We start from the raw sequence: 27,966 nt of genomic DNA on the forward strand, positions 1-27,966 counted from the left end.
ATTAAGCTGCAAGATAAGGAAAAGGATGAAATAAGCTATAAACCTAAACAAAAGTGGGGAAAAGGATTTAAACATAAAGATAAAAAAATGAAACATGGGAAAAATTATGTTCTGGAAGTATGAAGAATATAATAAACACAAGGTTATGCATGATACAGTATAATTTGTTACACAGGTTATATATCACGCCTCAAAAGTTAAAAGAATGGGATCCAACATTATCAGATAGATGTTTTCACTGTAAGAAGGAAATGGGAACAACAGTACATGCAATTTGGGCATGTAAGAAAGTGAAAATGTTTTGGGAAGATCTAAATCGGATAATAAATAAAATCACAAAAATAACATACCAAAAAATCCAGAGATCTGGATTTTAATATAAGACGTAAGGAATTAGGCCTCAAATTGGATAAAGCGCAAAAAAGATTTATTATGACAGCCTTAGCAGTAACCAAAAAATGTATAATGTCAACTTGGAAAATGGAAGAGAGCCTGAGAATACAGCAAAGGTACATGGAAATGAATAATGTATTCCTTTGGAAAAAAATAACATTTAAAAAATAAAGTCACATTATTTGAACAAATTTGGGAACCATACATGGAACATAACAGAGAGTGCTTGCCTCGGACCTCCACCCCATAAATGATAAAAAGACAAAACGACTTGATCCAGTAGGTAAAAGTAGATGACACATTTTTCATGTTTATTTTTCATTGTGTGATGACATTGTTTAATGGTATATGTTGAATATTTATTGGTTTTGGAGGGGGTGGGAAAGGGGGAGGTAGGGTAGGGGGGGAAAAGGGAGAAAATGCCACTGTGTATATTTAATGAGAAACGTTTGTTTTTATTTTGATTGACACGGTTCACAGAGTGAAAAATAAAAAATTATAATAAAATAAAAAGTTAAAAAATATGAACCTGTTGCTGCACTAACATAACAGAAATTTCATTTTGTTTTGCTATGAGTTTGTCTTGTCCACCATAACTTGCGAATGGTTGTCTTGTGAATGGACCAAACAGAACTTGAACTGGTGCCATAGGTGTAGGAGCTTGATTTGTAAGTGATGGCATCCTTGACTTGTTGCTAGTTCTTCTGCAACATGAAGAGACATAAATGGTTGAGTATGATCAACTCGCTTGGTTTTGTGGTGGCCTGCAATTGCAGAGATCGGGCCAGCACATTGCGCGGTGGGCAGACGTGGACAGAGATCGCTAAAGCGACTCCCAGGATAACCGAAGGGCCTACTCCAGCTCCTATTGTCTATTGTCTAAACCAGCAGGGGTCGAAGCTGGGGGAGCATCAGACTAACAGCCATAATATGGAGTTGGTCAAGCTGCCCAGTTAACTCAGCAGAAACAGGCTTTGTACGAAGGGCCTTCATATGCATGGATGTTCCCACCTGCTATTGTTATTCATATGGATGAACTCAGTCAATCAGCAAAAGTGGCCTTTCCATCCCGAATAATGGAGTGAGCTTAACCTACCACACAGTGTGTGTCTTTCTTTAGGCACTTTCAAATGGCCACAATACCCGACTGGAAAGCCGCACATTGTGCTCCTGTGGCCATCTGAAACAGGAGTATCCGGCCAGGAGGTCTACTCACCCAACTCTTCTGTAGTAGGTCTAAAATCTTGCTTGGAGTATCCACCGTGGCAGCTGAAAGAAGCTGGGCTGCCAGAGGGTGGGCTGATGATGTCGCGGTGATGTCATCAGCCATCAACTCTGTCCTGTATACTGCAGTGATATCGTACTTTATAATATCAGATTAATCAATTTGAAATTGTTATTTGGAAGTAAAGACACCAAGGTGAGGAAGCTCAGCTGTTCGAACGGTGTCCTTTGCGTGGCGGGGGCGGGAATGCATGATCAACTGCGGGCTTGAGCCCTTCATCAAGGTATCAATTCCAGGCCTTGCAGTTTGGCCCCTGTAGGGATTTCAGGTACTACACAGCACTGACTGCTGCTCTCTCCACTTCTCCCTCAAGCATGCCTTGATGAAGGGCTCAAGCCCGAAATGTCGGTTGTGTATTTTTGCCCTTTGCTACATGGAGGACACTCTTGACCTGCTGAGTGAACTGGTAACCATTCACCAAAACAAACTTGCCTGGACTATCCATCTCAATGGCAGGAGGTGGAGTTAAACTGAGCAAAGTTGACTTCTAATTGGTTTAGCTAGTGTATCTCCATCTATCATAGATAGCCCTGTAGGATTGGACATATACCCCCCCCCCCACCAACAGACACCCTCAACAGGCACCCCCCCCAACGTCTCAAAGGTTGCCATGGATATTGTCTATGCGTGGACGTATGTAAACCCCACTTCATGGGGCAAGCAAACACACTGTACAGTTGCACTGGTTGCAGTAAGAGTGAGTGTCTCATCAGCTCCGGGGAAAGGGGCCAAGGAATCCTGCAGAGGGCAAATAAGAGCCACTGATACTGGAACAGCTTCCAGCCCAAAGTCACATAAATCAGAAGTCAGAAGGAAAGGAATCTCATACAAAGCATGTCGCAACAACAGAACTGTGCCTTGGTCTTAAACTGTGGAGAACTCAAAGTGGTAACCAAGTGACCTCTTTTCAACTGTTTAGTGACAACTTTGTATCTTTCTAGATTGATGTGAATGCATGGAGTAACTTGGGGAGGAGGGTGTGGAGAATGGCTGGTGCATTCAGCCCGCTGCTTCCTTGATGTATGTGCACACCTTTCGTCCGACATGACTGGTTGAAAGTCCGGCCGTGGAGACACTCGTCGTAGCCAGTGGGGACATTCCCCCCATGGTTGCCAGTCCCATCCCAGGTTTGTCACCACGGCATTTGTGCTACCCTTATCTCCACTGCAGTGCCGTCAGTCCAACCTAACCTTGCACCACTTTCCCTTCTGTCCTCCATGCTCCTGATTCTGTTGTGTTCCACATCAGCCTGATGCGCTGCAATGATGTCAAGGCAGTGTGGGTGGGACTAGACCACTGTCCCGAGGAGCCGGCTTTCATGGGTAGATGTGACCAAGTCCCTCAGCTGGTACGTTCAAGTGCCAAAAAGGCATCCACTCTGTGGCCACCAAAACGTGCCAGCTGAACTCCCCTAGCCGCAACTGCCGACGCATGATCTTCGTGGGAAACCCTAAAAGCAGGTGTGTGTGTGTGTGTGTGTGTGTGTGTTTCTTCGTAGTGGTCAGCTACAGTTTAACCTTTTTGAAATGTTCTCCTTTCGGGAACATTCAAATATTGTGCGCTCGGAAAAGATTGAATGTCACGAGCTCTTTCCACTTAGTTGGTCATTGACATTCGAGTACTATCAGCGCCACCCGTGGTTCCTTGCTCGAGTATACTTGTTTCTTGTGGCTGCAGTACCCAATGCTATGCAGGAATGTTAGGTGCTAGCTCTTTGGGTGTTTCACTTTGAGTGATAGATCTTGCAGAAGCCTGAGCTAATGCTTTGACTTTGGCCAAATTCATAGCATATTGTTCCTCAAGATGTAGTCTTTTCTTTTCTCTCTTCAATAATCTTTTTTGTTCTTCTTGCTGATTCTTCATTTCAGCTTCCATATCTTCTAAAGCACATCTTTTCTCCAACCACTCGCGTTGTGTACAGATAGTAGCCAAGTCTGCTTGCGCCTTAGCAGGCATAGCTGACATGCTTGAAGCATATAAAGCTGTACTTCTTCTAGATGCCTTTGAAGACTTTGAAGATCTTCCTACGCTCATAACCTTGGAAATACTATCAGATATCACTGATTGAGCCTCTGTCTTCAGCATTTTGCTTGGTACAGCACCAGTAGGGCTTTGCAACATTGATTCACCAGTTTCAGTGCCACTAACTTTTAAGTCAGCTCATGAGGCATGAAGTGCCTTCTTGCTTGGTAGTTGAAGCAGCTTCTTCAATAGTGGCTGGTTCCAATCTCCTGCCAATCGTTGTTGGTTTGCCTTGCTGGCTCAACTCACAACCAAACGGTTCTGAGAGGAGCTGTTTGCTTGAGGTCTTTAGACCGATGAGACCGCTTCTCAATCTTGGATTCTTCACACTGCAGCCTGTCTTCTCCTGGTTCCTGAGAATTGTAAACAAATTTGTATCTCACGTGGTCCCTTTGAGAAGATTTCGCTGGCTGAATTGTCTCTGTGTTCTGCACACAAACTTTTGTTTCAGTTCTTTTTAGAACACATACTTCTGGTCTACCTGCCACATTCTGTGGTCCATCAGCTATTATCTCTTCAAGGTTACAGGTGTCTGCAGTCAGACAGATATGTTCTAAACGAGGCTTCGGGAATATTCTCACAAACTTCTCATTAAAGCTTAAATTCTTCTTGCATACAAATTTTATGCGCCTTTCTTCCAATCAAAGTTCACATACATAACTTTTCTTTGAATAAAATATAGACGATACTTCCCAATTTCTAATATTTCCCACTTTCAAAACTTGTCATCTTCAAGAAAATGTGAGCGATGATATTCCAAATTACTCTTTTATTAATCCAATAAATCAAACTTTGTAGATGAAGCTTTAAGTTGTTGATAAAATGAATAAATATTTTGCATAACTTTACATTGAGATTTTCATAACAACGAGTAAACAAGGCATATATTGTAATAATGATATGGCAAAATTCAACTTTAAACATTAAAAGAAGAAATAGACAAAATAGATGAATTAAGATTTAATTCAAGGACAAGTATCTTGAGCTTATGTGTCTGTCGGGATTCTTCAAAGAATGAAATATGAGTTCTCTGTCCCCCTGAATATTATGACATATGACATCATTAGCCACTATTTTTTTTCTCTTTGGCTTGGCTTCGCGGACGAAGATTTATGGAGGGGGTAAAAAGTCCACGTCAGCTGCAGGCTCGTTTGTGGCTGACAAGTCCGATGCGGGACAGGCAGACACGGTTGCAGCGGTTGCAGGGGAAAATTGGTTGGTTGGGGTTGGGTGTTGGGTTTTTCCTCCTTTGCCTTTTGTCAGTGAGGTGGGCTCTGCGGTCTTCTTCAAAGGAGGTTGCTGCCCGCCAAACTGTGAGGCGCCAAGATGCACGGTTTGAGGCGTTATCAGCCCACTGGCGGTGGTCAATGTGGCAGGCACCAAGAGATTTCTTTAGGCAGTCCTTGTACCTTTTCTTTGGTGCACCTCTGTCACGGTGGCCAGTGGAGAGCTCGCCATATAACACGATCTTGGGATGGCGATGGTCCTCCATTCTGGAGACATGACCCATCCAGCGCAGCTGGATCTTCAGCAGCGTGGACTCGATGCTGTCGACCTCTGCCATCTCGAGTACTTCGACGTTAGGGATGAAAGCGCTCCAATGGATGTTGAGGATGGAGCGGAGACAACGCTGGTGGAAGTGTTCTAAGAGCCGTAGGTGGTGCCGGTAGAGGACCCATGATTCGGAGCCGAACAGGAGTGTGGGTATGACAACGGCTCTGTATACGCTTATCTTTGTGAGGTTTTTCAGTTGGTTGTTTTTCCAGACTCTTTTGTGTAGTCTTCCAAAGGCGCTATTTGCCTTGGCGAGTCTGTTGTCTCTCTCATTGTCGATCCTTGCATCTGATGAAATGGTGCAGCCGAGATAGGTAAACTGGTTGACCGTTTTGAGTTTTGTGTGCCCGATGGAGATGTCAGCCTTGTCTAGCATGGTTCTGATGTTCCAGCATGCTAGCTTGAGTTTGTGAGCATCTTTTGAGGGGGAGGACGTGGAGGGGGAGGACGTGGAGGGGGAGGACGTGGAGGGGGAGGACGTGGAGGGGGAGGACGTGGACTTGTCCTCGGGCCTGCGCAAAGGAGCTTTTAGGTGGAGTGCAGTGCGCGCAGTACTGGCCCCACCCTTTACACCCATGGTTCGTGTGCCGTGGCCGAGCAAGCTGGGACGTGGCAGCGAGGTCCTTGGGTCGTAGGTTTTATATCGGAGTGGCCTTCTCCTATGCAGGTTTCTTACCCGGGCTGGAGGGGCCTGCCTCCCCTCCTAGGTCGGTCCATACTGCCCGGACCGGGGCCGAGGCCGCCGCAGCTCACGCTGTGCCTGGACTGGGGCCGCCACCTCCCACTCTCTGCCCGGATCGGGGCCTCCGCCTGCCCCACTCGACCGAGGCCGGGGCCGCTGTTTCCCCCTTGCTCCTGCCCGGATCGGGCAGGAGCGGCCCCGGCCTCGGTCCGGGCGAAGGGTAGACGGCGGCGGCCCCGATACGGGCAGGAGCAAGGGGGAGACGGCGGCCCCGGCCTCGGTCCAGTGAGGCAGGTGGAGGCCCCGATACGGGCAGAGAGTTGGAGGCGGCGGCCCCAGTCCGGGCACAGGGAGAGCAGCAGTGGCCCCGGCCCCGGCGAAGGGTAGGCGGCGGCGGCGGCCCCGATCCGGGCAGGATTAGCCACTATAGTAATACTACAAACAATAATATCTTCAAGGGATAGGCACAAAATTAACTACAAATCAAAAACACAAGGTTTCAACCTTTGCACTTAGTTCCCAAAAATGATCCAGTGTTTGCTGATCTGCTTACCCACAAAACTACTGATAGGCTGGTGGTTTTCTCACTGGAATATTGGAGGCTGAAAGGGGAATAGGTTTGTCAAATCACAAGGAGCTGGAAAAGGTAAATAGTCACAGTCGTCTCACTGGGGGAGGGAAGTCTAAAACTTGAGGACATCATTTTCAGGAAGAGGAGAAAGAGTTTAAAGTTACCTGAAGGACAAATTTCTTGCTGTGTATTTGGAACATGTTGCCTGTGGAAGTGGTAGATGTGTGTACCATTCTACAATTTAAAAGATACCATGGATGTCGGTATATATTTAAATCTTATAAATGTCACAGCAAAACATTTTATAAAATAAAATCTGAACTATTAAGCTCCTACAGTCCTACCACTAAATATTTTCCTACTGAAAATGATGTTTCAGAAATTGAATTTATAGTGATGGTGTAGCGGGCCGAGTGACCGCGCGAGTAAACAGGCTGAATTGGTGGTCCAAGATGGCAGGGAACCCCCTTCATTACTGAGAAGAAGCCTGCACCTAGCTCCACATGTGGGATAAGGAGTGGGGAAGTGTGTAAAATACAGCAGAGGACTAGCAGCTCCAATGCTCAGAGGGAAAGATGTTCAGAGCTGGCACTTCTAAAGAGGAGCAGAGGCCAGTGGCCTGGCGAGGTCCTTCTTTGTTCCATATCCTGGGTTCATAGATGGTTGAATTATGAGGGGGGGGGGGGGGAAGGAAGTCTGGTTGCTCAGTGACAAATGTTGTTTGTTGGTTGCTGTGAAAAATGGAAGGGAGTTGTCAAAGTGTCGTAGGCACACAATGGTGGCGGGGGGAGAGAGAGAAAGAGAGAAAGAGAGAGGGATATATAGGGACAAGGCTAAAAGCAAACAGAATGGGAAAATGTATAATTGGGAAGGGAAAATGTGATATGGCAGGAAGTCGGGAGAGTAAACTGGTAAAAGATGTTCATAGGAGAAAGCACAGAAGCTACATGGAGAAGGTTTCAGGACCACTTGCCCAGGGTTCTGGATAGATTTGTGGCACTGAGACAGGGAAAAGATGGTAGAAAAAAGGACCTGTGCTTGACAACACTGGCAAAGCAACTCGGTAAGAGGAAGAAGGAAACCTATATGGGTGTAACCTGCTTTATGAAACTAGAGCAATCTTATGAATCTTTCATTAACCAAAATGGCATAAAACAAAGACCCATTCCACTACCATTGATGGCTATTTTTGCAAAAGCCCATTCAAAATCCATTCGTCCTTTCATAAAAGTGAACACAGGTTTCTTCATACAAGTGAATTTTCGTTAAGCAGGTATTTGTAAAAGGGGGTATTGTGAGTGGTGCAGTGAATAAAGCACAACAGAAGTTGTCTGTGAGCCGAACCAACAGAACTGTTTAATGGAATTTTGGCAGGAGTCTAAATAATTACCATTGGCGTGCTATTACAATCACACATCGCCCAGAGTTCTTTGTGCCCCCCAGCCACTGGATATTCCTGATCCTGCGGGGACCCGCAACTACGAATTCCAGTTTGATAATGTAATAGTGTGGTTTGCCACATAATCCTCCCCCCGCCCCATTGTTTGGAGGTGACACCATAGTCTCACCTGTATGGTTAGAATCAATTGGCGAACGCCCCTTGCACCAGCGGCATGTCACCTGTACTGGCTGATGTAGGTCCACATGTGCCGGCTTAAGGTGATCTCCCAAAACAATTTATTGCCTGCGCCAATGTCTATTACAAACGTTGAGTCTTCATTCTGTTTCACCTGGAATGGACCTTCATATGGACGTTACAACAGTGACCTGTGTACATCCTGGCACAAGAATACAGAAAGGCAGTCCTTGAGTTCAGGTGGAATGTATGAAGTCATAAACCCATGCTGGGTGGCTGGGACAGGCACCAATGTACCGACCTTCTCCCTTCAGTGTGTGAGTTCTGGTGGGATATTCCTGCTGCTCCTGTGCAGCTGGAATGAAATCCACTGGGACCATTAGGAGGGGGTTCCCTAAACCAATTCTGCAGAGGGCCTAGCTAGATCTTCCCTTCTCTGCATTCTATAGGGATTGCTCCCTCCGTGACTCCATCCTCCACTTACTCCTCCCTACCAATCGCCCCCTCGTCATCTTCCCCTGTGGCTGCAGGAGATGCCACAGGTGTCCACACCTCCTCCCTCACCACAGTTTGGAGCCTAAAGTGGGCCTTACAATTAAAACAACACTACTTCTGTATTCGCAGGAGAGATTTACTCCATTCGATGCTCTCTTTGTGGCCTTCTCTACAGGGAGACTGCTTCGCTGACAACCTTTGCTCTGTCTGCATCAATGACAGGGACCGCCCTGTGGCCAACCATTTCAGTTCTGCAAGTTCCCATATTTGCATGTCTGTCCATGGTCTCATGTATTATCCCATCATATTAACTGTAAATTGGAGGAACAACACCTCATTTTCCACCTGGCCACTCTCCATGCGGATAGCATTAACATCGACTTTCTGGTTCTGCAAGGCTTCTGCTAACCTACTCTCCTCTCTCTCTCCCTCCCCTTCCCTCTGTCTTCCTTCCCTTAGCTCTCCACCTCCTTTCCTCTCTATTCACCTGGGCAGTCCTCCAGCCCTGCTTGCTGCTGTGCCCTCTCTGCCTTCTCCACCAATTTTCCTGCCTTTGGGACCATGAGGAGTAGAGGTCAGTGGACTGGTATGGACCTTCCTTGTTTTCACTTCCTGGGTTTGTAGATGGCTGAATTGTGAGGGTGGTTGCTCAGTGACAGATGTTAATTATTGACTGCTGACACCGTGCTGCTTTGAAAGATGGAAGTTGTCAAGTGTCGCAGGTGGAAGAGAGAGAGACCGAGAGGGGGAGGACATTTGGATGAGGTCTATTTTCAACCAGGAAAGAAGAAATGGAATCATGTCCAAAAAGGAGGTGTGTTATGAAGTGGAAAGCAGACTGTATGGAAGAGGAGAAAGAAAGAGGGAACACAAGGAAGTGGGTTGAATGAAGGAGAGTGTGTGCAGGGTGGGTCCACAGTACAGTATGTGAACACGTGACTGTATTGTTGCTGTTCTCTGTGTGGTGTTGTTCAGCTAGGGATACACCGACATAATTTTGAATTTACTGGATGTCATTCAGAAGCCAGCTTGATGATCTGGACATGCAAGTTGAAATCAAACTTGCTGGGAGGTCAAAAGTAATTTCATTAAATGTGTGGAATGAACTGCCTGCGTCAGTGGTTTTGACTTTGAGAAATAGGTTGGATTTTAAATCTGACACTGACATGCTTTGGTGAAGATTACCTGCTGACTATACCTGGTCTGGTCTGTACATGACTCCAGGCTGTGAAATGGCCCAGTGAGTCACCCAGTTCAAGAGCAGTTCGGGATGCGATTGGACTGACAATAACCACAACAGCAGTGTGAGTATAAGACAGCTTTAATAAACTAATATGTACACTAAGAGGTCTTGTCTCTGCAAGACAAACCTGGAAGGCGAGAATGTAGCTCTGGACTGCTTTATATACAAAGGATGACCCCTTGTGACCTAGTGGTGCAATTACATATCACCACAGGGAGCAAATACTGGACTTCTCCACATCTCATGAATTAAAAAAAACTTTATTTATTCATTCAAAAAACAAATAATATATGACATATACAACAATTAACCATAAACATGAACGTTATTTTTTATATATATATAAAAAAAGAAAAAATAAAAAATATTAAAGAAAAATTAAATATACATAAAGATCCAATCAACGTAAATTGAAATGTAAAAATTCTGAATATAACAACCACTTATTAATTAAAAATTATAATTATCACGCGAAACATACGTAATTTTTTCCATCATTAAACAATATTTCATCTCATTATGCCATCTATTAATATCAACCATATTAGTTCTGGTCTCCAAACTTGAGGAAGGACATACTAGGTATAGAGGGTGTGCAGCGCAGATTTACAAGGTTAGTTCCAGGGATGGCAGGGTTGTCATATGCAGCAAGGCTAGAAAAACTGGACTTGTATCCATTGGAGTTTAGAAGGATGAGGGGGGACATGATTGAGGTATACAAAATCATCAGGGGGATAGACAAGGTGAAGTCTGATTACTTGTTCCCAATGATGGGGGAGACGAGGACTAGAGGGCATAGTTTAAGAATACAGGGTAGGCCCTTTAGGACGGAGATGAGAAAGCATTTTTTTACCCAGAGAAGTGTGAATCTGTGGAATGCTCTGCCACAGAGGGTGGTAGAGGCGGATTCGCTGACTATGTTCAAAAGAGAGTTAGATAAGACTCTTGTGGGTAACGGAGTTAAGGGTTATGGGGATAAGGCTGGAAAGGGGTACTGATGGTAATGATCAGCCATGATCTAAAATGGCGGTGCTGGCCTGACAGGCCAAATGGCCTACTCCAGCTCCTATTGTCTATTGTACCTTTCTACGTACTAGCAATACATTTTTTCGCTACAGATAAAGCTAAATATACAAAAGCAAGCTGAAACTTATCTAATCCCAAGCCTTTCAGAGGTTGCAAACTACCCAATAAAAATACTGTTGGATCTAAAACTATTTTAATCTTATACAGATATTCTAAAAATGATTGAATTTTCTTCCAAACAGATTGTCTATGTATACATGACCAAACAGCATGAAAAAAAGTTCCAACCGTATCACCACATCTAAAACACAAATCTGATTCATGAAAACCATACTTTTTAAATTTTTCAGGTGTTAAGTATAATTGATGTAAAAAATTATAGTTAATCATTGCATAACGTGCATTTATCAATCTAGTTACACTATCATACCAGATATCTAACCAATCATCTTCGGAAAAAATAAAACCAGTATCCGCATCCCATTTACTTTTAGATCTATCCCGACCCTTTTTATCTATACCATCCTGTAATATTTGATAGCTAGATGAAATATAACCCTTCTCTGGTTTCTTCATAAAAGTCTCAAATTTAGTCATTTCAGGTAAAATCATATCTCTACCAAACATACATTTTACCAAAGATTGAATTTGATAATAGAGAAACAAAGAGTTCTTATCAATACCAAAACTTTCCCTCATCTGATTAAAAGATAAAAATTTACCCTCTTTAAAACAATCTCCCAAATTTTTCACACCTTTAAATCTCCAATGCAATAAACTTTGATTATGTATTGAAAAAGAAATAAGTTGATTATTATACAACAGAGTCAAAGCCGATAATTTACCCCTGGAGCCTGTCATTTTATTTTTCTTTATCCATAACTTCATTAAATGTTTTAGTATAGGCACATTATATTATTGGAACAAATTTATATTCCATCTAAACAAAAATTGATGTATTTCAAATTCAGAAATATTTGCCATCTCAATTTTGGCCCATCTAGGAGGCCATACCAAATCCATCAATGAACTAATAAATTTAAGTTGGGCTGCTTCATAATAATTTTGAAAATGTGGTAAATGTAATCCCCCTAACTCATATTTCCAAGATAATTTATTCAAAACAACTCTCGAAAATTTACCTCTCCATAAAAACTCCCTCACCATTTTATTCAAGTCTCGAAAAAAAATATTATCAAGTAAATACGGAATAGATTGAAACAAATATTGTATACGCGGAAAAATATTCATCTTAATTGTATTTATCCTACCCATTAAATTAATAGGTAAATCTTTCCATTTAATCAAATCAGGTTTAATTTTTTTCATTAACGGAACATAATTTAATTTATATAAAGATTGATAATTAACATTCAAGATTATACCCAAATATTTAATTTGATCAGTCCATTTCAAATTAATAATATTCTTATAAACTGAATAATCTCCTTCACTTACTGGTAATATTTCACTTTTTTCCCAATTAACTTTATATCCAGAAAGACATCCATATTGTATTAAACACTCCTTCAAGTGCAAAAGTGACTGAGCTGGGTTTATTAAATACACCAACACATCATCAGCAAATAAATTAATTTTATACTCCTCGTCTAAAACTTTCATACCTTGTATCTGTGTATTTTATCTTATCAGCTGTGCCAAAGCTTCAATCACTAATCCAAACAAAGTTGGTGATAAAGGACAACCTTGACGAATTGATCGAGTTAACTTAAAGGGTTCCAAAATCAAACCATTCGTCAATACTCTAGCTACCAGTTTACTATATAGACCCCTGAACCAACCAATAAAGAAAGGACCAAACTTAAATTTCTCCAAAACTCTAAACAAAAAATTCCATTCAACTCTATCAAATGCTTTTTCTGCATCTAGAGATATCACCATCGGGTGATCTGAAGATTGTCAAAATCTATTAATCAAACTAATCACGCGCAAAATATTATCTGAAGCATATCTATTCTTTATAAAACCTGTTTGATCCATATGAATCAACTTAGGTAAAAATTTAGCCAATCTATTCGCTAATATTTTAGCTATTATTTTATAATCTACATTTCACAACAAAATTTGTCTAATTTGTCTACTTTCAAAGGTTCTCTATCTTTTTTTGGGATTACTGTAATTAAAGCACTAGAACAAGACTCAGGTAGTTCATAATGTTCTCCAACTTGACGTAATACACCCCCAAACACTGTAGATAAATCATCATAAAAAATTTTATAAAATTCAACCGAAAACCCATCATCACCAGGCGATTTACCATTCAGCATTTCCAGCATAGACATTTTAATTTCCGAATCAGTAAATGGTTCTTCTAACTCCTGTATATCTGCATCCTCTAATATCGGTAAATTCAACTGAGATAAAAAAAAAGATCAATCGATCCAGTTTCTTGTTATCCTTCAGATGTATATAACTTTTTATGAAATGAACAAAATTCATCATTAATCTCACAAAGTTTATGTAATAAGAGAATTCCGTCTAACAGCATTAATAGTCCTCGAAATCTGTTCTTTCTTTAATTGCCACGCCAATACCTTATGTGCTTTCTCTCCCCATTCATAATACCGTTGTTTAGTCTATTCAAATTGATAAGATTGCAAAGTATTATATTCCAATTTCAATCAAGATAATTCTATTTTCTCATCTTCTGTAGCATCTTTCTGGAATTCCTTTTCTAACTCATCAATCTATATAACATAACATAACAATTACAGCACGGAAACAGGTCATTAGGCCCTTCTAGTCCGCACCGAAACAAACACTCCTCTCTAGTCCCACCTACCTGCACAATGACCATAATCCTCCACCTTCTTCTCATCCATATACCTGTCCAGCTTTTTCTTAAATAATAAAATTGACTCTGCCGCCACTATTTCTCCCGGAAGCTCATTCCACACTGCCACCACTCTCTGAGTAAAGAAGTTCCCCCTCATGTTACCTCTAAACCTCTGCCCCTTAACTCTTAACTCATGTCCTCATTTCAATCTCTCCTACTCTTAACGGAAATAGCCTATCCACATCCACATCCACTTTCAGATCCCTTTCATAATCTTAAATACCTCTATCAAATCCCCTCTCAACCTTCTACGCTCCAAAGAATAAAGACCTAATCTGCCCAATCTCTCCCTGTACTCTAGATGCTTAAACCCAGGTAACATTCTGGTAAATCTTCTCTGCACTCTCTCCACTCTGTTTATATCCTTCCTATAATTAGGCGACCAGAACTGCACACAGAACTCTAAATTAGGCCGCACCAACGCCTTATACAATCTCAACATCACTTCCCAACTCCTATATTCCATGCAATGATTGATAAAGGCCAGCATACTAAAAGCCTTCTTCACCTCCCTATTCACATGAGTTTCTACCTTCAGGGAACGATGTACCGTTACTCCTAAATCCTTCTGCTCTTCTGTATTCATCAATGCTCTCCCATTTACTACGTATGTCCTGTTCTGATTCTTCTTACCAAAATGAAGCACCTCACACTTATCAGCATTAAATTCCATCTCCCATTTTTCAGCCCACTTTTCTAAGCAGCCCAAATCCCTCTGCAATCCTTGAAAACCTTCTTCATTATCCACTCTTCCACCTATCTTAGTATTGTCTGCATATTTACCAATCCAATTCACCACCCCATCATCTAGATCATTAATGTATATAACGAACAACAATGGGCCCAATACAGATCCCTGAGGCAAACCACTGGTCACCGGCCTCCAACCTGACAGACAATTTTCCACTACCACTCTCTGGCCTCTCCCTTTCAGCCAATGTTCAATTCATTTGACTATCTCAAAATTTATACCTAAAGACTGCACCTTCCTAACTAACCTTCCATGTGGTACCTTATCGAAGGCCTTACTGAAGTCCATATAGACAACATCCACCGTGCTACCCTCATCCACATTCCTAGTCACCTCTTGAAAAAATTCAATCAGATTGGTCAAACAGGACCTTCCGCTCACAAATCCGTGTTGAGTGCTATCTCTAAGAACTTTCTCCATTAATTTACCTACCACAGACGTCAAAGTTACAGGCCGATAATTGCCAGGTTTCCTCCTTGAACCCTTTTTAAATAACGGAACCACATGCGCAATACGCCAATCCTCCGGCGCTATCCCCATCTCTAATGACATTTGGAAAATTACCGTCAGAGCCTCTGCTATTTCCTCCTTTACTTCTCTCAATGTCCTGGGGAAGATCCCGTCTGGTCCCGGAGACTTATCCACCTTTATATTCCTCAAAAGCCCTAACACTACATCTTCCGTAATCTCTATATTCTCCATATTTACCCAATTTGCTTTTTTTTTATCTCACATATCCCAATATCCTTCTCCTTGGTGAATACCGAAGAAAAGAAACTGTTCAATATCTCCCCCATTTCTCTGGTCTCCACACACAGTTTTCCCCTCTAATTCTCTAAGGGACCAATTTTGTCTCTCGCTTTCCTTTTACCAGAATCCTTTTGGATTAATTTTCACCCTGCTTGCTTTAGTCTCCTCGTACCTTCTTTTAGCTTTCCTAATTCCTCTCTTAAGATTCCTCTTACATTCAATGTATTTTTCAAACATCTCCTTAATTCCATGCTTCTAATACCTAATGTACGCCTCCCTTTTTCTTCGAACCAAGTTTCCAATATTCCTTGAAAACCACGGCTCTCTCAAACCTTTTGCCCCTCCTTTTAACCTAACAGGAACATAAAGCTTTTGCACTCTCAAAGTCTGATCTTTAAAAGACTTCCATCTCTCTACTACATCCTGCCTATAAAACAAATTGTCCCAATGCACACCCTGCAAGTCCTTTCGCATCTCCTCAAATCTAGCTTTTCCCCAATCAAAAACCTCAACCCTTGGCCCTGACTTATCTCTTTCCATAATGACATTGAAGCTGATGGCATTATAATCACTGGACCCGAAGTGCTCGCCAACACTAACCTCCGTCACTTGACCCATCCCATTTGCCAACAGTAGATCTAACACTGCTCCTACAACATATTGTTGTAAAAAACTATCTTGCACACATTTCACAAACTCTAACCCATCCAGCCCTTTCACAGAATGTGTTTCCCAATCTATATGTGGAAAATTAAAATCTCCCATAATTACAACCCTGTGCTTATCACAAATATCCACTATCTCCCTACAGATTTGCTCCTCTAGGTCTTGGTCCCCTCCGGGTGGTCTATAATACACCCCTACAAGTGTAACCTCTCCTTTCCCACTCCTCAGTTCCACCCAAATAGCCGCCGTGGACGAGCCCTCTAATCTATCCTGCCTAAGCACCGCTGTAATATTCTCCCTGACAAGTAATGCAACACCATCTCCTCTTGTCCCTCCGACTCTATCACACCTAAAGCAACGAAACCCAGGGATATTCATCTGCCAATCGCATCCCTCCTGCAACCATGTCTCACTAATCGCTTCCACATTATACTTCCAAGTATCAATCCACACCTTCAGCTCATCCACCTTTTTTACAATACTCCTGGCATTAAAATATATGAATTTCAGAGATTTCCCAATTCTTAATCCCTGTTTTCCCTCATCTTTAATAACATTATTTCCTTTTCCTGCCAATTGCCCTTCATCTTCTTCCAGAGCATTTCCTTTCTCTATCACCTGCCCATCCATATTCAAATACTTACTACAAACTTTCTTTGTTTGCATTCTAACCTTCTCCTTACTGCTCTGTACTATTTTGCTCCCTCCCCTCAACCATTCTAGTTTAAAGGATCCTGAGTAGCCTTAGCAAATACCCCTGCCAGGATTCTGGTCCCCCTGGGATTTAAGTGTAACCCGTCCTTACTGTACAGGTCACATCTTCCCCAAAAAAGGTCCCAGTGATCCAGAAACTTGAAACCCTGCCCCTTACTCCACCCCTTCAGCCACGTGTTAATCCTCCACCTCATTCTATTTCTATTCTCACTGTCACGTGGCAAAGGGAGTAATCCAGAGATTACCCCCTTTGCGGTCCTTCTTTTTAACTCCCTACCTAACTGCCTGTACTCACTTTTTAGGACCTCTTCTCAATTCCTCCCTATGTCATTGGTGCCTACATGTACCACGACCTCTGGCTCCTGTCCCTCCCACTTTAGGATATCCGGGACACGAGCAGCAACATCCCGGACCCTGGCACGAGGGAGGCAAACCACCATCCGGTTCTCCTTGCTGCGTCCACAGAATCCCCTATCTGTCCTGTTTCTCTAATTCAAAACTCTGATTTAATCGATTCTTTTTTATTTTAGAAGTATAACTAATTATTTGTCCTCTCAAATAGGCTTTCATAGCATCCCATAATACAAACTTGCTTTGAACAGAATTAAATTTTCTTTCAAAAAAAATTAATTTGATTTTTTTTAAAAATCAATAAATTCCATATTTTTACCATCGTATTAAACCTCCAACGATAGGCCACTTGAATTTTCTCAGAAGTTGCATATGTAAAATATAACAAAGAATGATCTGAAATCACCCTACTTTTATATTCCGCTTGTTGTATTTTCTCTTGTAAGTGTGCCGATACTAAAAAGAAGTCAATCCTTGAAAACGATTCATGTCTCGATGAATAAAAGGAGAAATATTTCTCCGTCGGATTAAGACGTCTCCAAATATCTACTAAATTAAGATCTTTCATCAACGCTTGGACCTGAATTGTCATCTTGGATTTCTTAACTTTCTTCGGAGATTTATCTAATAAAGGTTCCAAAACACAATCAAAATCACCACCAACTAAAATATTATCGTTAGCCTGACCCAAAAATAAAAATGCATCTGAAATAAATATTTCATCATCTGCAATTGGGGTATATATATTAAGTCCAAAATTCACTAAAAATCTTACAATTCAATTTAAGAGAACATCCTGCCTTTTCCTCCATTGATTGTAATTCAAAAGATAAATTTTTATGTATCAAAATTGCTACACCTTTAGCCCTAGAATTAAATGAAGAAGAATATACATGCCCAACCCAGTCCCTCTTTAATTTCATACTTTCCTTCAGATTCAAATGTGTTTCTTGTAAAAAAGCAATATCAATTTTCATTTTAATATACGCCAAGACTCACTTACGCTTAATCGTACTGTTTAATCCTCGAACATTAAAAGTAGCAAACCTCAACTTTGACATATCTACTATTATTACTAAATACCAATAATATCTTTATATAAAAACTCAAATCAACGCATATAGGCCCTCAAATAGAAAAATAATCACAAATTAATAATTAACTGAAATGAGAATAAAAAAATAAAGAAAAAAAAGAACCCCCCCTCACAAAAAAAAGGTAGTAATCCCCTAAACAAAAATTGGGTGTGGGTTACCCACCAGTGGCTGATGACTAGTAAAGAACTTAGAGCAAATCTCTCCCTCCCCAGCCAAACAATGTATAACATCAAAATATCATAATAACAAAAAAATAGAGTAAGAAAAAGAAAATTCTTCTTTTCATCCAAGAAATTCCAATTTTGAAGATCCCATTTCAGAAGAAGCTGGACTCTTTACATTCCTGTTTTTCCCATTTCTGCCATTTCTTCCATTTCCAGAACAACCAGATTTTTCTTTAGGAGATCATAGTGCACTACGTCTTTGTCCTTTTATATCTGGCAAATGAATCAGCAAAAATCATTGCTTCACGATCATTCTCAAAAAACCGAAATTGATAGTCTCCATAAAACACCTTCAACACTGCAGGGTAGCAAAAAGTAGACTTATAACTATTACGCCACAAAACTTCTTTAACTGGATTAAATCGACGTCGACGTTGAATGGCCTCTTGACTCAAATCAGGAAAGAAAAAAACTCTGCTATTCTGAATCAATAACGGAGTTTGTTGTTGTCTCACATTTTGCACTGCTAGTCGAAGTATTGCTTCTCTGTCCAAATAATTCAAACATCGAATTATTACCGGTCTCGGTGGTTGACCAGCTGAGGGTGTTCTTCTTGGAGCTCTATGGGCTCTTTCCAGTGCCAATCCTCCAGAAAAAAATTCTTGCCCTAATACTTGCGGGATCCAGTCTTTAAAGAAACGAAGAGGATCTTGTCCTTCTATACCTTCTGGCAAACCAACAATTTTCACATTATTCCTTCTGCTTTGATTCTCCAAGTAGTCTATTTTCCTCTCTAATTCCTTCTCGTGTTCTCCCAATTCTATGACTGATTTTTCAATCTTCAATACTTTTTCTGTGTTAGAAGCCACTTGTTGTTTACAGTCTGAAATAGCAGTCTGAATTTTTTTTATTTCTTCATAAGATGCATCCACATGTGCTTTAACTGTATTCAATTCTAAACTTATACTAGCATTCATTTGAACCATCTCATTCATTTAAGGCTGAATAACTGCATTTCGGTACATACACTATAGATCAGAAAAGCTCAGCCCTGCTCTCTCTGACATAGTGGCAGAACAGGGTAACTGCAGCTCCTGCTGCAACTCAACAGAAGGCATTTTAAAAGTTTTACTGTGGGTCTGGACTCCCAGTGATGGCACCCCGACTTCCTCAGGGGGTCGCCGCTGGTCTCCCCCCACATCTCGTTGTTTTTACATGAAATCACGAAGGTAAGTGATTTCTTCAGGTTGAAATGCTTCCTGATGCATTTCCAACAATGGAGTCGTCTTCCTGTGTGCTCCCTCTGTTGAAATCGAAAGGCTTTCAAAATCGGGATCCACTTCTTGGGAACACACACCTTCTTCCAGAGAACAGGTAATTCCAGCACCATCCTTCACTTGGTGAATAATAGACATTTTTTTTCAGCTCCCACAGGCAGTCTTTGAGGTTTAGACACTGAAGAGATTAAACCTGGGGCTGTATCAAGTCGTCTTGGCCCCAAATCTTCAGCACTTCGAAAATGTAATTTCTTCTGGACTTGAGGTTTAATCTTTTTACCATTAGTGGCCATAATAGTTCCCTGATACTTTAAACTAAAATTTTAAAAGTTTAAACTTGAAAACAAAGGGTTAAAAAACGGGAACTTAAAAGTCTGGCCAGAGAGGTCGAGATTACACATCTAGACTCTACGCCATCTTGCCACGCCCCCCCCTCCACATCTCATGAATGAAGAAATAAGTGGCATACATTTTTATACCATTGTGACTGATCCATCACTATGTTGACTCCTGTGTTGGGTTGGCACAGTCAGTGTAGCATTAAGTCCAACTCTGTTATGGCACCAGCAGCCCAGGTTCAAATCCAGTACTGTCTGTAAGGAGCCTGTACATTCTCCCTATGTCTGCAAGGGTTTCCTCTGGGTGCTCTGGTGACCTGTCTCCCTTCTAAAGGGTTGATGGGATGCAAATGGAGTGTATGGGCTCATGCGCTGGAAGGGCCTGTAACCGTGCTGTGTGTATATTTAAATTTATTAGGTAAATCTCACTATATTGGGATTGATTTCTGATCAAAATTGCAATGTAATTAATTCATTGTTATGTAATTTAATGACTGTTTCACCTTCTATTACCTTCGATTGTTGCATGGTGGTGTTGACTTGTTTCCATGGAAAGTGGATGGAGAATTTGTTTTCATTTGTATAAATGGCTGTGGATCAATTCCCTGAGGCTTGGGGCAGGTCTTCTCCACCAAGACCTGGTCCAAGGTCATGTTCACCCATCGTTTGTTCCTGTGATTTATTGCCCCATAATCTGAATTGGGGCCAGATGGAAAGGATGATGAAATGTACTGTGGGTTTGTGAGGAAGGACAGGCAGGGGAGGAGCAGAAATGTCGTCAGTTGGAGTGTTTCAAATGTGTCCAGGGAGTTGTAGCGCTATCGTTAGGATTAATATGCCTTAATTACCTTAAGACATCAACACACCTCACATGTTTCTAGCCCGGTTCCAAGGCAGGTTCTGAGGGAGGAGTTTGGGCAGATCAGCCTTTATAGAGATTTCCAGGAGGGAGGAATCACAGGTTCAGAGGTGGGCCATAAAATATAAACAATACAGTGGTCGCACCACAGGAATATTAGGAATAAAGGAAACCAATTTATTTAGAGCATGGATTAGAGCATGTGATGTTTTGGCTGTTACAGAGATTTAGATGACGCAAGGGATAGGATGGAAGGTAAGAGTAGGGGTGGGTGGTAGATATGAAAACAGGTCAGGGATAGCATCACGGCTATGGAAAGGGAGGGCTCTGGAGAAGGAGTGTCTCCTGAGTCAGTGTGAGTGGAAGTCAGAAAGAGAAAGGGAGGAATCAGTGTTCTGGGAGTAGTCTATAGGTTCTCAAATGGTCCCCAAGATCCTGCGGAACAGAGAAGCAGGGAGAACTTGGAATGTTGCAGAAATTACAGGGTTGTTTTTATGGGAGACTTCCATTTCCCAAATATTTACTCAGTATTGGCCGTCTGCACCTGCGCTAGTTAAAAAAGGTTGGTGGCGGATGCCATTTCCAGGGGCTTGTTATCCATTGTATTGTTGAATTTAACTGTAAAACATTCATCAGAGGTTGCCACTTTTGCAGTATGGTTATTCGATGCATCAACAAACATGGTGTCAGAGTCTGAACCTGAAGCCTCCAAGTAAGAATTGAGTAACCAACGCCACGTTTATGACTGCACCATAATGGCAGACTGATTCAGAAGGCCTGACCCGTTGCAGATCTACAAGAAGCTAAACATAACTAATCATTTGTGCTCAGTCCTTCGTCAAGCTCCAAGCTTTCCTTTGCCCATAACTGCTTTGAACGTTAAGAAGACTGATCACGCTTCCCAAAATGTTATCCCATTGGAACTCTGATCACCTGGCCGAGCTCATTTGCCAATACAAGGTTGAGTTGTGGTGATACGACCACTAGCCTACTGCAGGGGGTGATCTCTGTACCTGCAGGAAGACCACCTAAGGGGGTTGACTCCACCTGGCTGGCTGTCAATTAGCCAACCCGAATATAGACCAGAGCTGGACCCTCCTAAGCCAGTCACACGGGGCGCCACCAAGGCATGATGTTCAGACTTTTGCTGGAATAAAACCTGTTGTCCAGTCTTTAGAGTTTTGTACTTTCTTGCCGCTGCCTCAGTGCTCCACAATGTATTCCAATAAAACTTTTAAAGAGTGACCATGGAGAAGTTGACGATCGGGAGCCAAGAGATCGACCCTCAACACCAGGCACGCTTCGAGATCTGGAGGCATGCGAATGAGGCGATCTTCCTAACTCACCCACAAACCAGAAATGGCTCATGATGCTCCACACCAAGCAGGGCCTACGAACTTTCCAGGCCATCAAGGACTGTGCAGACAACGAACCTGCGATGGCTGTCCTGGAGATAGTGTACAAGCCCCAGACAAATGTGTCTACGGCCGGTATCTGCTCAGCATCAGGTCTTAGCAGCCAGGTGAGAAGGCCGATGCCTAACTGGGGGCCCTGTGGGTGATAGCTCACACGTACCTGGCCGAGACGGGGTGACAGAAGGGGAAGGGGAACGACTGATCCAGGACACCTGTGTGCGAGGGCTGCGCTCGAGGAGCGCCCAACAGAAGCTGTTGGATGAAAACATCGCCTCACTTGCCAGGACAATTGGGGTAGTCCGCTCCCTGGAGGCTGCAGCTCATCATGCTTAGGCCTTCTATGCCCAACTCCCCCAACCTCCGGTCTGGCAGATGCAGACGACCGCTGTCGCTGAAGGGCTTTACCTGGAGGAGACTATCGCTGCTGCCGGGTTCTAGTGTGGGTCAGACAGGTGATTCCACAAAGGCTGCCCAGCAAGGAACTCGTACTGCTCTCCATGCGGGAAGAAACGTCACTTCGCCCAAGTGTGCCTTTCCAGGCCCGTCGGGAGCGCAGCGGCCCTCCCGAACATCGCCACGTGTGAGGACCGGGCAACGCCATCACTCACCCTGCCACTTCCGCCCACACCGCTGACGTCACTTCTGGCCCACCCACCGACTGGCACTGCTGCCGTGCGCTCACCCCCGGCGCCGCCATCTTCTTCTGCACGACTTGAGCCTCATCGAAGATGTCACTTCCGCTCGTTCAGGTGACGTCACCTCCAACTTCACAGCTGGTCCTATCGCCTTTCCACGTTGACGCCACGTGTGTCGGGACGATGTGGTCAACATGGGCGCACACCCGATTGAGCAGCATCCGCACCCCATGCCCAGAAAGAAGCCGCTGGCCGCTACTCACCTTATCCATCGAGGAGCAATGATGGAGATCGCTGTCAATGGGAAGATAACAAAATGCCTATCCGATAGCGGAAGGACTGAGAGCATCGTGCACCCGAATGTGGCCCGGACACTAAAGCTCCAAATCTAGCCCACCAACTTTTCTATCGCAGTCCAGGACCACTCTCTCACAGCCTTCAGGCACTGCTCAGTGGATTTGACAGTTGGGTTGCAGGGGGGGGGGGGAGGGGAACTTACCAAGATTTCAGGCTCCCACCCCACCCCACCCCAGCTCTGTGCCCCAGTCCTCTTTGGGCTGGACTTCGAATGCCCCCCCCCCCCGGCTCACAGTCAACAGCATGCACCCCGTGCGACTGCCCCCAATCCACCTACGGCCTCTCCAAGTTACAAGTAACCCCTCCCATTCTGTTCAACTACCTTATGTCAGATTGCAAGCACCAGCCCATGGAGAGCCCAAGTCCTAGTTGTAAAAGAGGATAGCAAACTGAGGATGGTCATCGATTATAGCCAGACCATAAACCGGTACACCCAACTAGACGCCTACCCCCTACCCTGAATAGCCGACATGGTCATCGAGATAGCCCGCTCTTTGGTTTATTGACAATTGACCTAAAGTCAGCCTACCACCAGCTCCCTATCCATACATGGGATAAGCCATACACTGCCATTGAGGCAGATGGGGGCCTTGAGCTGTTCTGTTGGGTGCCGTTTGGGGTCTCTGTTTTCCAGCAGGAGATGGACCTCACGGTAGACCGGCACAACCTCAGAGAGACCATCCCGTACTTGGACTATGTCGCCATCTGCAGCCACGACCACCAGGACCACGTTGACAATCTGGAGAGATTTCTCCGGACGGCCGAGGAGCTTAACTTCATTTACAACAAAGAGAAGTGCGTGTTCAGCACCACCCGCCTCGTCATCCTAGGATACATCATGGAACATGGTGTCGTCAGTCCTGATCCAGAATGCATGTGCCCACTAATGGAAGTGCCCCTTCCCCACACACTCAAGGCCCTCCACAGGTGCTTTGGACTTTTCTTCTATTACTCCTAGTGGATCCCCACTGACCCAAGCCATCACTTTTCCTCACCGCACCCCCCGAGTCACAAGAAGCATTTGTCCAAATCAGGCAGGACATCGCTGATGCCACAATGCATGTTGTGGATGAGGACACCCCATTCCAGGTGGAATGCGACGCCTCTGATGTTGCCCTCACGCAGCTACCCTTAACCAAGTCGGGGGCGACTAGCTTTTTTCGGCAGGACCCTCCGTGGTTCTGAGCTCAGACACTCCGCCATTGAAAAGAAGTGGAAGCAGTCCGCCACTGGTGCTACTACCTGGCAGGCAGGAGGTTCACCTTTCCTCACCGACCAGCGCGCAGTAACTTTCATGTTCAGTACCACCCATAAGGGCAAGATCAAAAATTATAAGATATTGCGCTGGAGAGTCGAGCTGGCCACGCTCAGCTACGACATCCAATACAGATCAGTAAAGTTCACCGACTCCCCAACGCTCTGCCCCGGACCTCCACCGTGGTACAATCTGACCAACTGTAGGCGCTGCACGATACCCTTTGTCACCCGGGTGTCACGTGCCTGTACCATTTCATCGTCCCAGAACCTCCCCTTCACCACACAAGAGGTCTAGACCATGACTGAGTCATGCGGGGTCTGTGCAAAGTGCAAACGGCACTGATTCTGCCTGCCACAGGCCCACGTCATCAAGGCCACTCAGCCCTTCGAACGGCTGAGCCTCGACTTCAAGGGCCCCCTTCCACGAACAACAGTGTCTACTTCTTTGCGGTCGTAGACGAATACTCCTGTTTTCCCTTTGCCATCCCTTGCCCTGACACCTCTACAGCCACCATTATCAGGGCTCTGACGTAGCTAATCACAATGTTCTGACACCCGACATTCATCTACGCTAATCAGGGGTCTGGCTTCATGAGTGAGGAGCTACGCCAGCATCTAGTATCGTGAGAAATTGTGACTCGTCATACAACTAGTTATAACCCGAGGGTGAAGCGTCACAACGGGGTGATCTGTAAGGCAGTCCTCCTGGCCCTGTGGTCCAAAGGCTGCTCTATTGATTACTGGCAAGAGGCCCTCCATGGCATTAGGTCGCTCTTGTGCACAGACCCCTCACGAGCTCCTTTTCTCATTCCCCAGGAAATCAGTGACTGGAATCTCATTCCCAGCTAGGCTCACATCTCTGTGACCGGTGCTCGAGCAGGTGCTCCTCATCCACATCAACTACACTTACGCCTATATCAGGTACCCCATTGGCCATGAGGACACCATCTTGACCAGGGATCTGGCACCAGCGGGGGCCCCAAACCCCCCCCCCCCCCAGCATCATGACATCATGATTACCTGACCCAAGCACACCACTCTGGGTAGTCTTGGCCTATCTAGGAGCCAAACCACTCCCTCCCCCCCTCCAGCGAACCCCACTCCAGTTGGACCACACCTACCTCGCCACCCCCTGTTGACAGACGTGCAAATAGACACCACGCTGCCCACACAGACGCCTGCCACGGTTACGCTCAACCCAGCCAGCCTCCGGCAACATCCACATGCTCGCCGACTTTTGACCAGGAACCACGGTTCCAGAGACTCCGATGTCTAAATTTGTAAATATCACCCGGCATCGTTCCACATGCATACCCCCAGGCCACCTGGCTGGCTGTCAATCAGCTGGCTGACCTGAATAGACCTCCTGGGGGCTGACTCCACCTGGCCAGCTGTCAATCAGCTTACTTGACTATAAACTGAGCTGGTCCCTCCCTGAGCCAGAAGCCTTGAACTGTGTTCAGACTTTTACTGGAATAATGCCTTTCCTCCAATCTTTCGAGTTTTGTGCTTGCTTGCTGCTACCTCAGTGCACCACACCAGTATGACCCTCTTTCTGGTTGGGCTATCCACACACTTGTTAATGAAACTCTCCCACAGTCACGTAACAAATTCTGCCCCACCTAGACCTCTGGTGCTAAGCACGTCCCAGTCAATAATGGTGAGATTAATGTCTCCCACTGTGACAATCCCATTACTTCTGCAGCTACCTATAAATTTAATCCCTACCTGTTCCCCCTTCCTCCTACTGATTACGAAGAGGCCCACGGTGATTCAGATTTCAGATTTATTGTCAGAGAGTACACACATGACATCACATACAACCCTGAGATTTCTTTTTCCTGCAGGCATGGTAGAATTATCAATAACTGGAAGTGCATAAATAAGGTGTGCACAGTATAAAACAAAGATCTGTATCTAGATAACGAATGTCAACAAAGTTACTGTGCAATACAGAGAGAATAAAAAGAAAATCAACAAAGTGTACAATCCTTAAATGAGTCTCTGATTGAGTTTGTCATTGGGGAGTCTGATGGTGGAGCGGTAGCGGCTGTTCCTGAACCTGGTGGTGCGAGTCTTGTGGCACCTGTACGTCTTTCCTGATGGCAACAGCAGGAACAGATCGTGTGCTGGATTAAAGCCTGTAGTGAAGCCTTTTCTGTGTTTTGTTTCTGCTTGCTGCACCACAGGGCACCACATGCTGCAACAGTGGGTGGATCACCAATGGTGGCTACTCGCTTTCTTCAGCAAACACATCCGACCACCCGAGTTGAAGTACAGTGCTTTTGATCACGAACTGCTGGCAATGTACCTGGCCATACGCCATTTCTGGTGCATCCTCAAAGACCGAGTGTTGACGGCCTACAGGGACCACAAGCTGCTGGGTAAAGTCTGGAACCCCTGGTCAGTAAGGCCTTTCATACATCTTTCATACTTTTCATACATCTCCGAATCTACAATGGACATCCGCCACGTAGCGGGGAAGTCCGACTTGGTACCTGATGCACTGTCCAGGCCAACAATTTTCAAGGTGACAGGTGCATCGACACAGCTCAGCTCGCCAGGGACCAGGCTGAAGATGCTGACGCATAGACATACCATACCGCCATCACCAGCCTACAAATTGAAGAGTTTGCACTGGACCCAGGAGGCCCAACATTCCTGTGTGATAAGTCTACAGGCTACCCTAGGTCAATCCTGCCCGCAACCTGGAGACAGCAAGTATTCAATCAAGTACATGGACTCTCTCATCCTTCCATCCAGTCAACAGTGTGCCTCATATCGGACAGGTTTGTATGGCATGGGCATCGGCACGAAGTTTCCCTTTGGGCAAAAACCTGTGTACAATGCCAGTGAGCCAAAGTCCATCAGCACACTAAAGGCCCAATGCAACGTTTCCTGCCTGAGGTGGACAGGTTTGACCACATGCACGTGGACATTGTAGGGCCCCTTCCCATCAGCCAGGTGATGAAGTACCTTTTCATCGTGGTTGACCGCTTTACACGCTGGCCAGAGACGGTGCCCTTGTCGGACTGTGACACGGAGACCTCTGTGAGGGCCATTACCTCACAGTGGGTTGCTCATTTTGGTGTCCCTTCCCACATAACTTTGGACCAGGGAGCCCAGTTTACCTCAGGGCGACAATGGCCAAATTCTGCGGCAGCGAGCTACACCACATAACTGCCTATCAACCCCAATCCAATGGGCTGGTAGAGCTGTTTCACCGCCACCTAAAAGCAGCCATCAAATGACAGCTGCATGGGCCCAACTGGATGGATGAACTCCCATGGGTCCTGCTGGGCATCCGCACAGTGCGGCGGAAATGGTCTACAGCGCACCGCTCTCAATCCCAGGCAACGCCCATTTCAGCTCCACGGTACCACCACCGAATACCCTGGACGTCCTACAGCGGCTGAGGAACCACAGCGCCTACCCATGTCTGCATCCTACCACCACCCACGGGACGCCAACCAGCCACGTCCCACAAGAACTCAAAGGCACGGATATTGTCTTTGTAAGACACGGCAAACCAGGTACCTCCCTGCAGTGCCCTTATAAAGGCCTTTCAAGATACTGAGAAGGGAGGGGGGTGTATATGCTCTAGAAATTGAAGGCAGGCACGACATGTTTA

The 27,966-nt window shown here is 44.4% G+C and overlaps 1 protein-coding gene and 1 long non-coding RNA gene across 4 annotated transcripts; one reads left to right on the top strand and one right to left on the bottom strand.

Moving 5' to 3' along the window:
* LOC138764821 (uncharacterized) lies at positions 1–22,713 on the bottom strand. Of its 3 annotated transcripts, XR_011358319.1 has the most exons (3): positions 22,492–22,713; positions 6,672–6,741; positions 1–1,097 (listed from the first exon to the last, which is right to left on the bottom strand). XR_011358319.1 is itself a non-coding variant. In XM_069941141.1 (2 exons), the coding sequence occupies exon 2, from the start codon at positions 16,535–16,537 to the stop codon at positions 15,461–15,463; it is 1,077 nt and encodes a 358-aa protein (XP_069797242.1). In that variant the 5' UTR covers positions 16,538–18,470; positions 22,492–22,713; the 3' UTR covers positions 10,215–15,460. The 3 variants fall into 3 exon arrangements, 1 of the variants encoding a protein (XP_069797242.1); XR_011358318.1 differs by lacking the exon at positions 6,672–6,741; XM_069941141.1 differs by lacking the exons at positions 1–1,097; positions 6,672–6,741 and adding an exon at positions 10,215–18,470.
* Positions 18,447–26,332, top strand: LOC138764822 (uncharacterized). The gene is made up of 2 exons (XR_011358320.1): positions 18,447–20,230; positions 21,326–26,332. It is a non-coding gene; the product is annotated as an uncharacterized lncRNA (long non-coding RNA).
* The last annotated feature ends 1,634 nt before the right edge of the window (positions 26,333–27,966 follow it).

Source organism: Narcine bancroftii, chromosome 5 (genome assembly GCF_036971445.1).
Source record: "Narcine bancroftii isolate sNarBan1 chromosome 5, sNarBan1.hap1, whole genome shotgun sequence".
Classification (NCBI taxonomy): Eukaryota; Metazoa; Chordata; class Chondrichthyes; order Torpediniformes; family Narcinidae; genus Narcine; species Narcine bancroftii.

What these genes read in the sequence shown, in the direction of transcription:
- LOC138764821 (XM_069941141.1), bottom strand. Translation starts at nt 16,537, where the DNA reads ATGCAAACAAAGAAAGTTTGTAGTAAGTATTTGAATATGGATGGGCAG.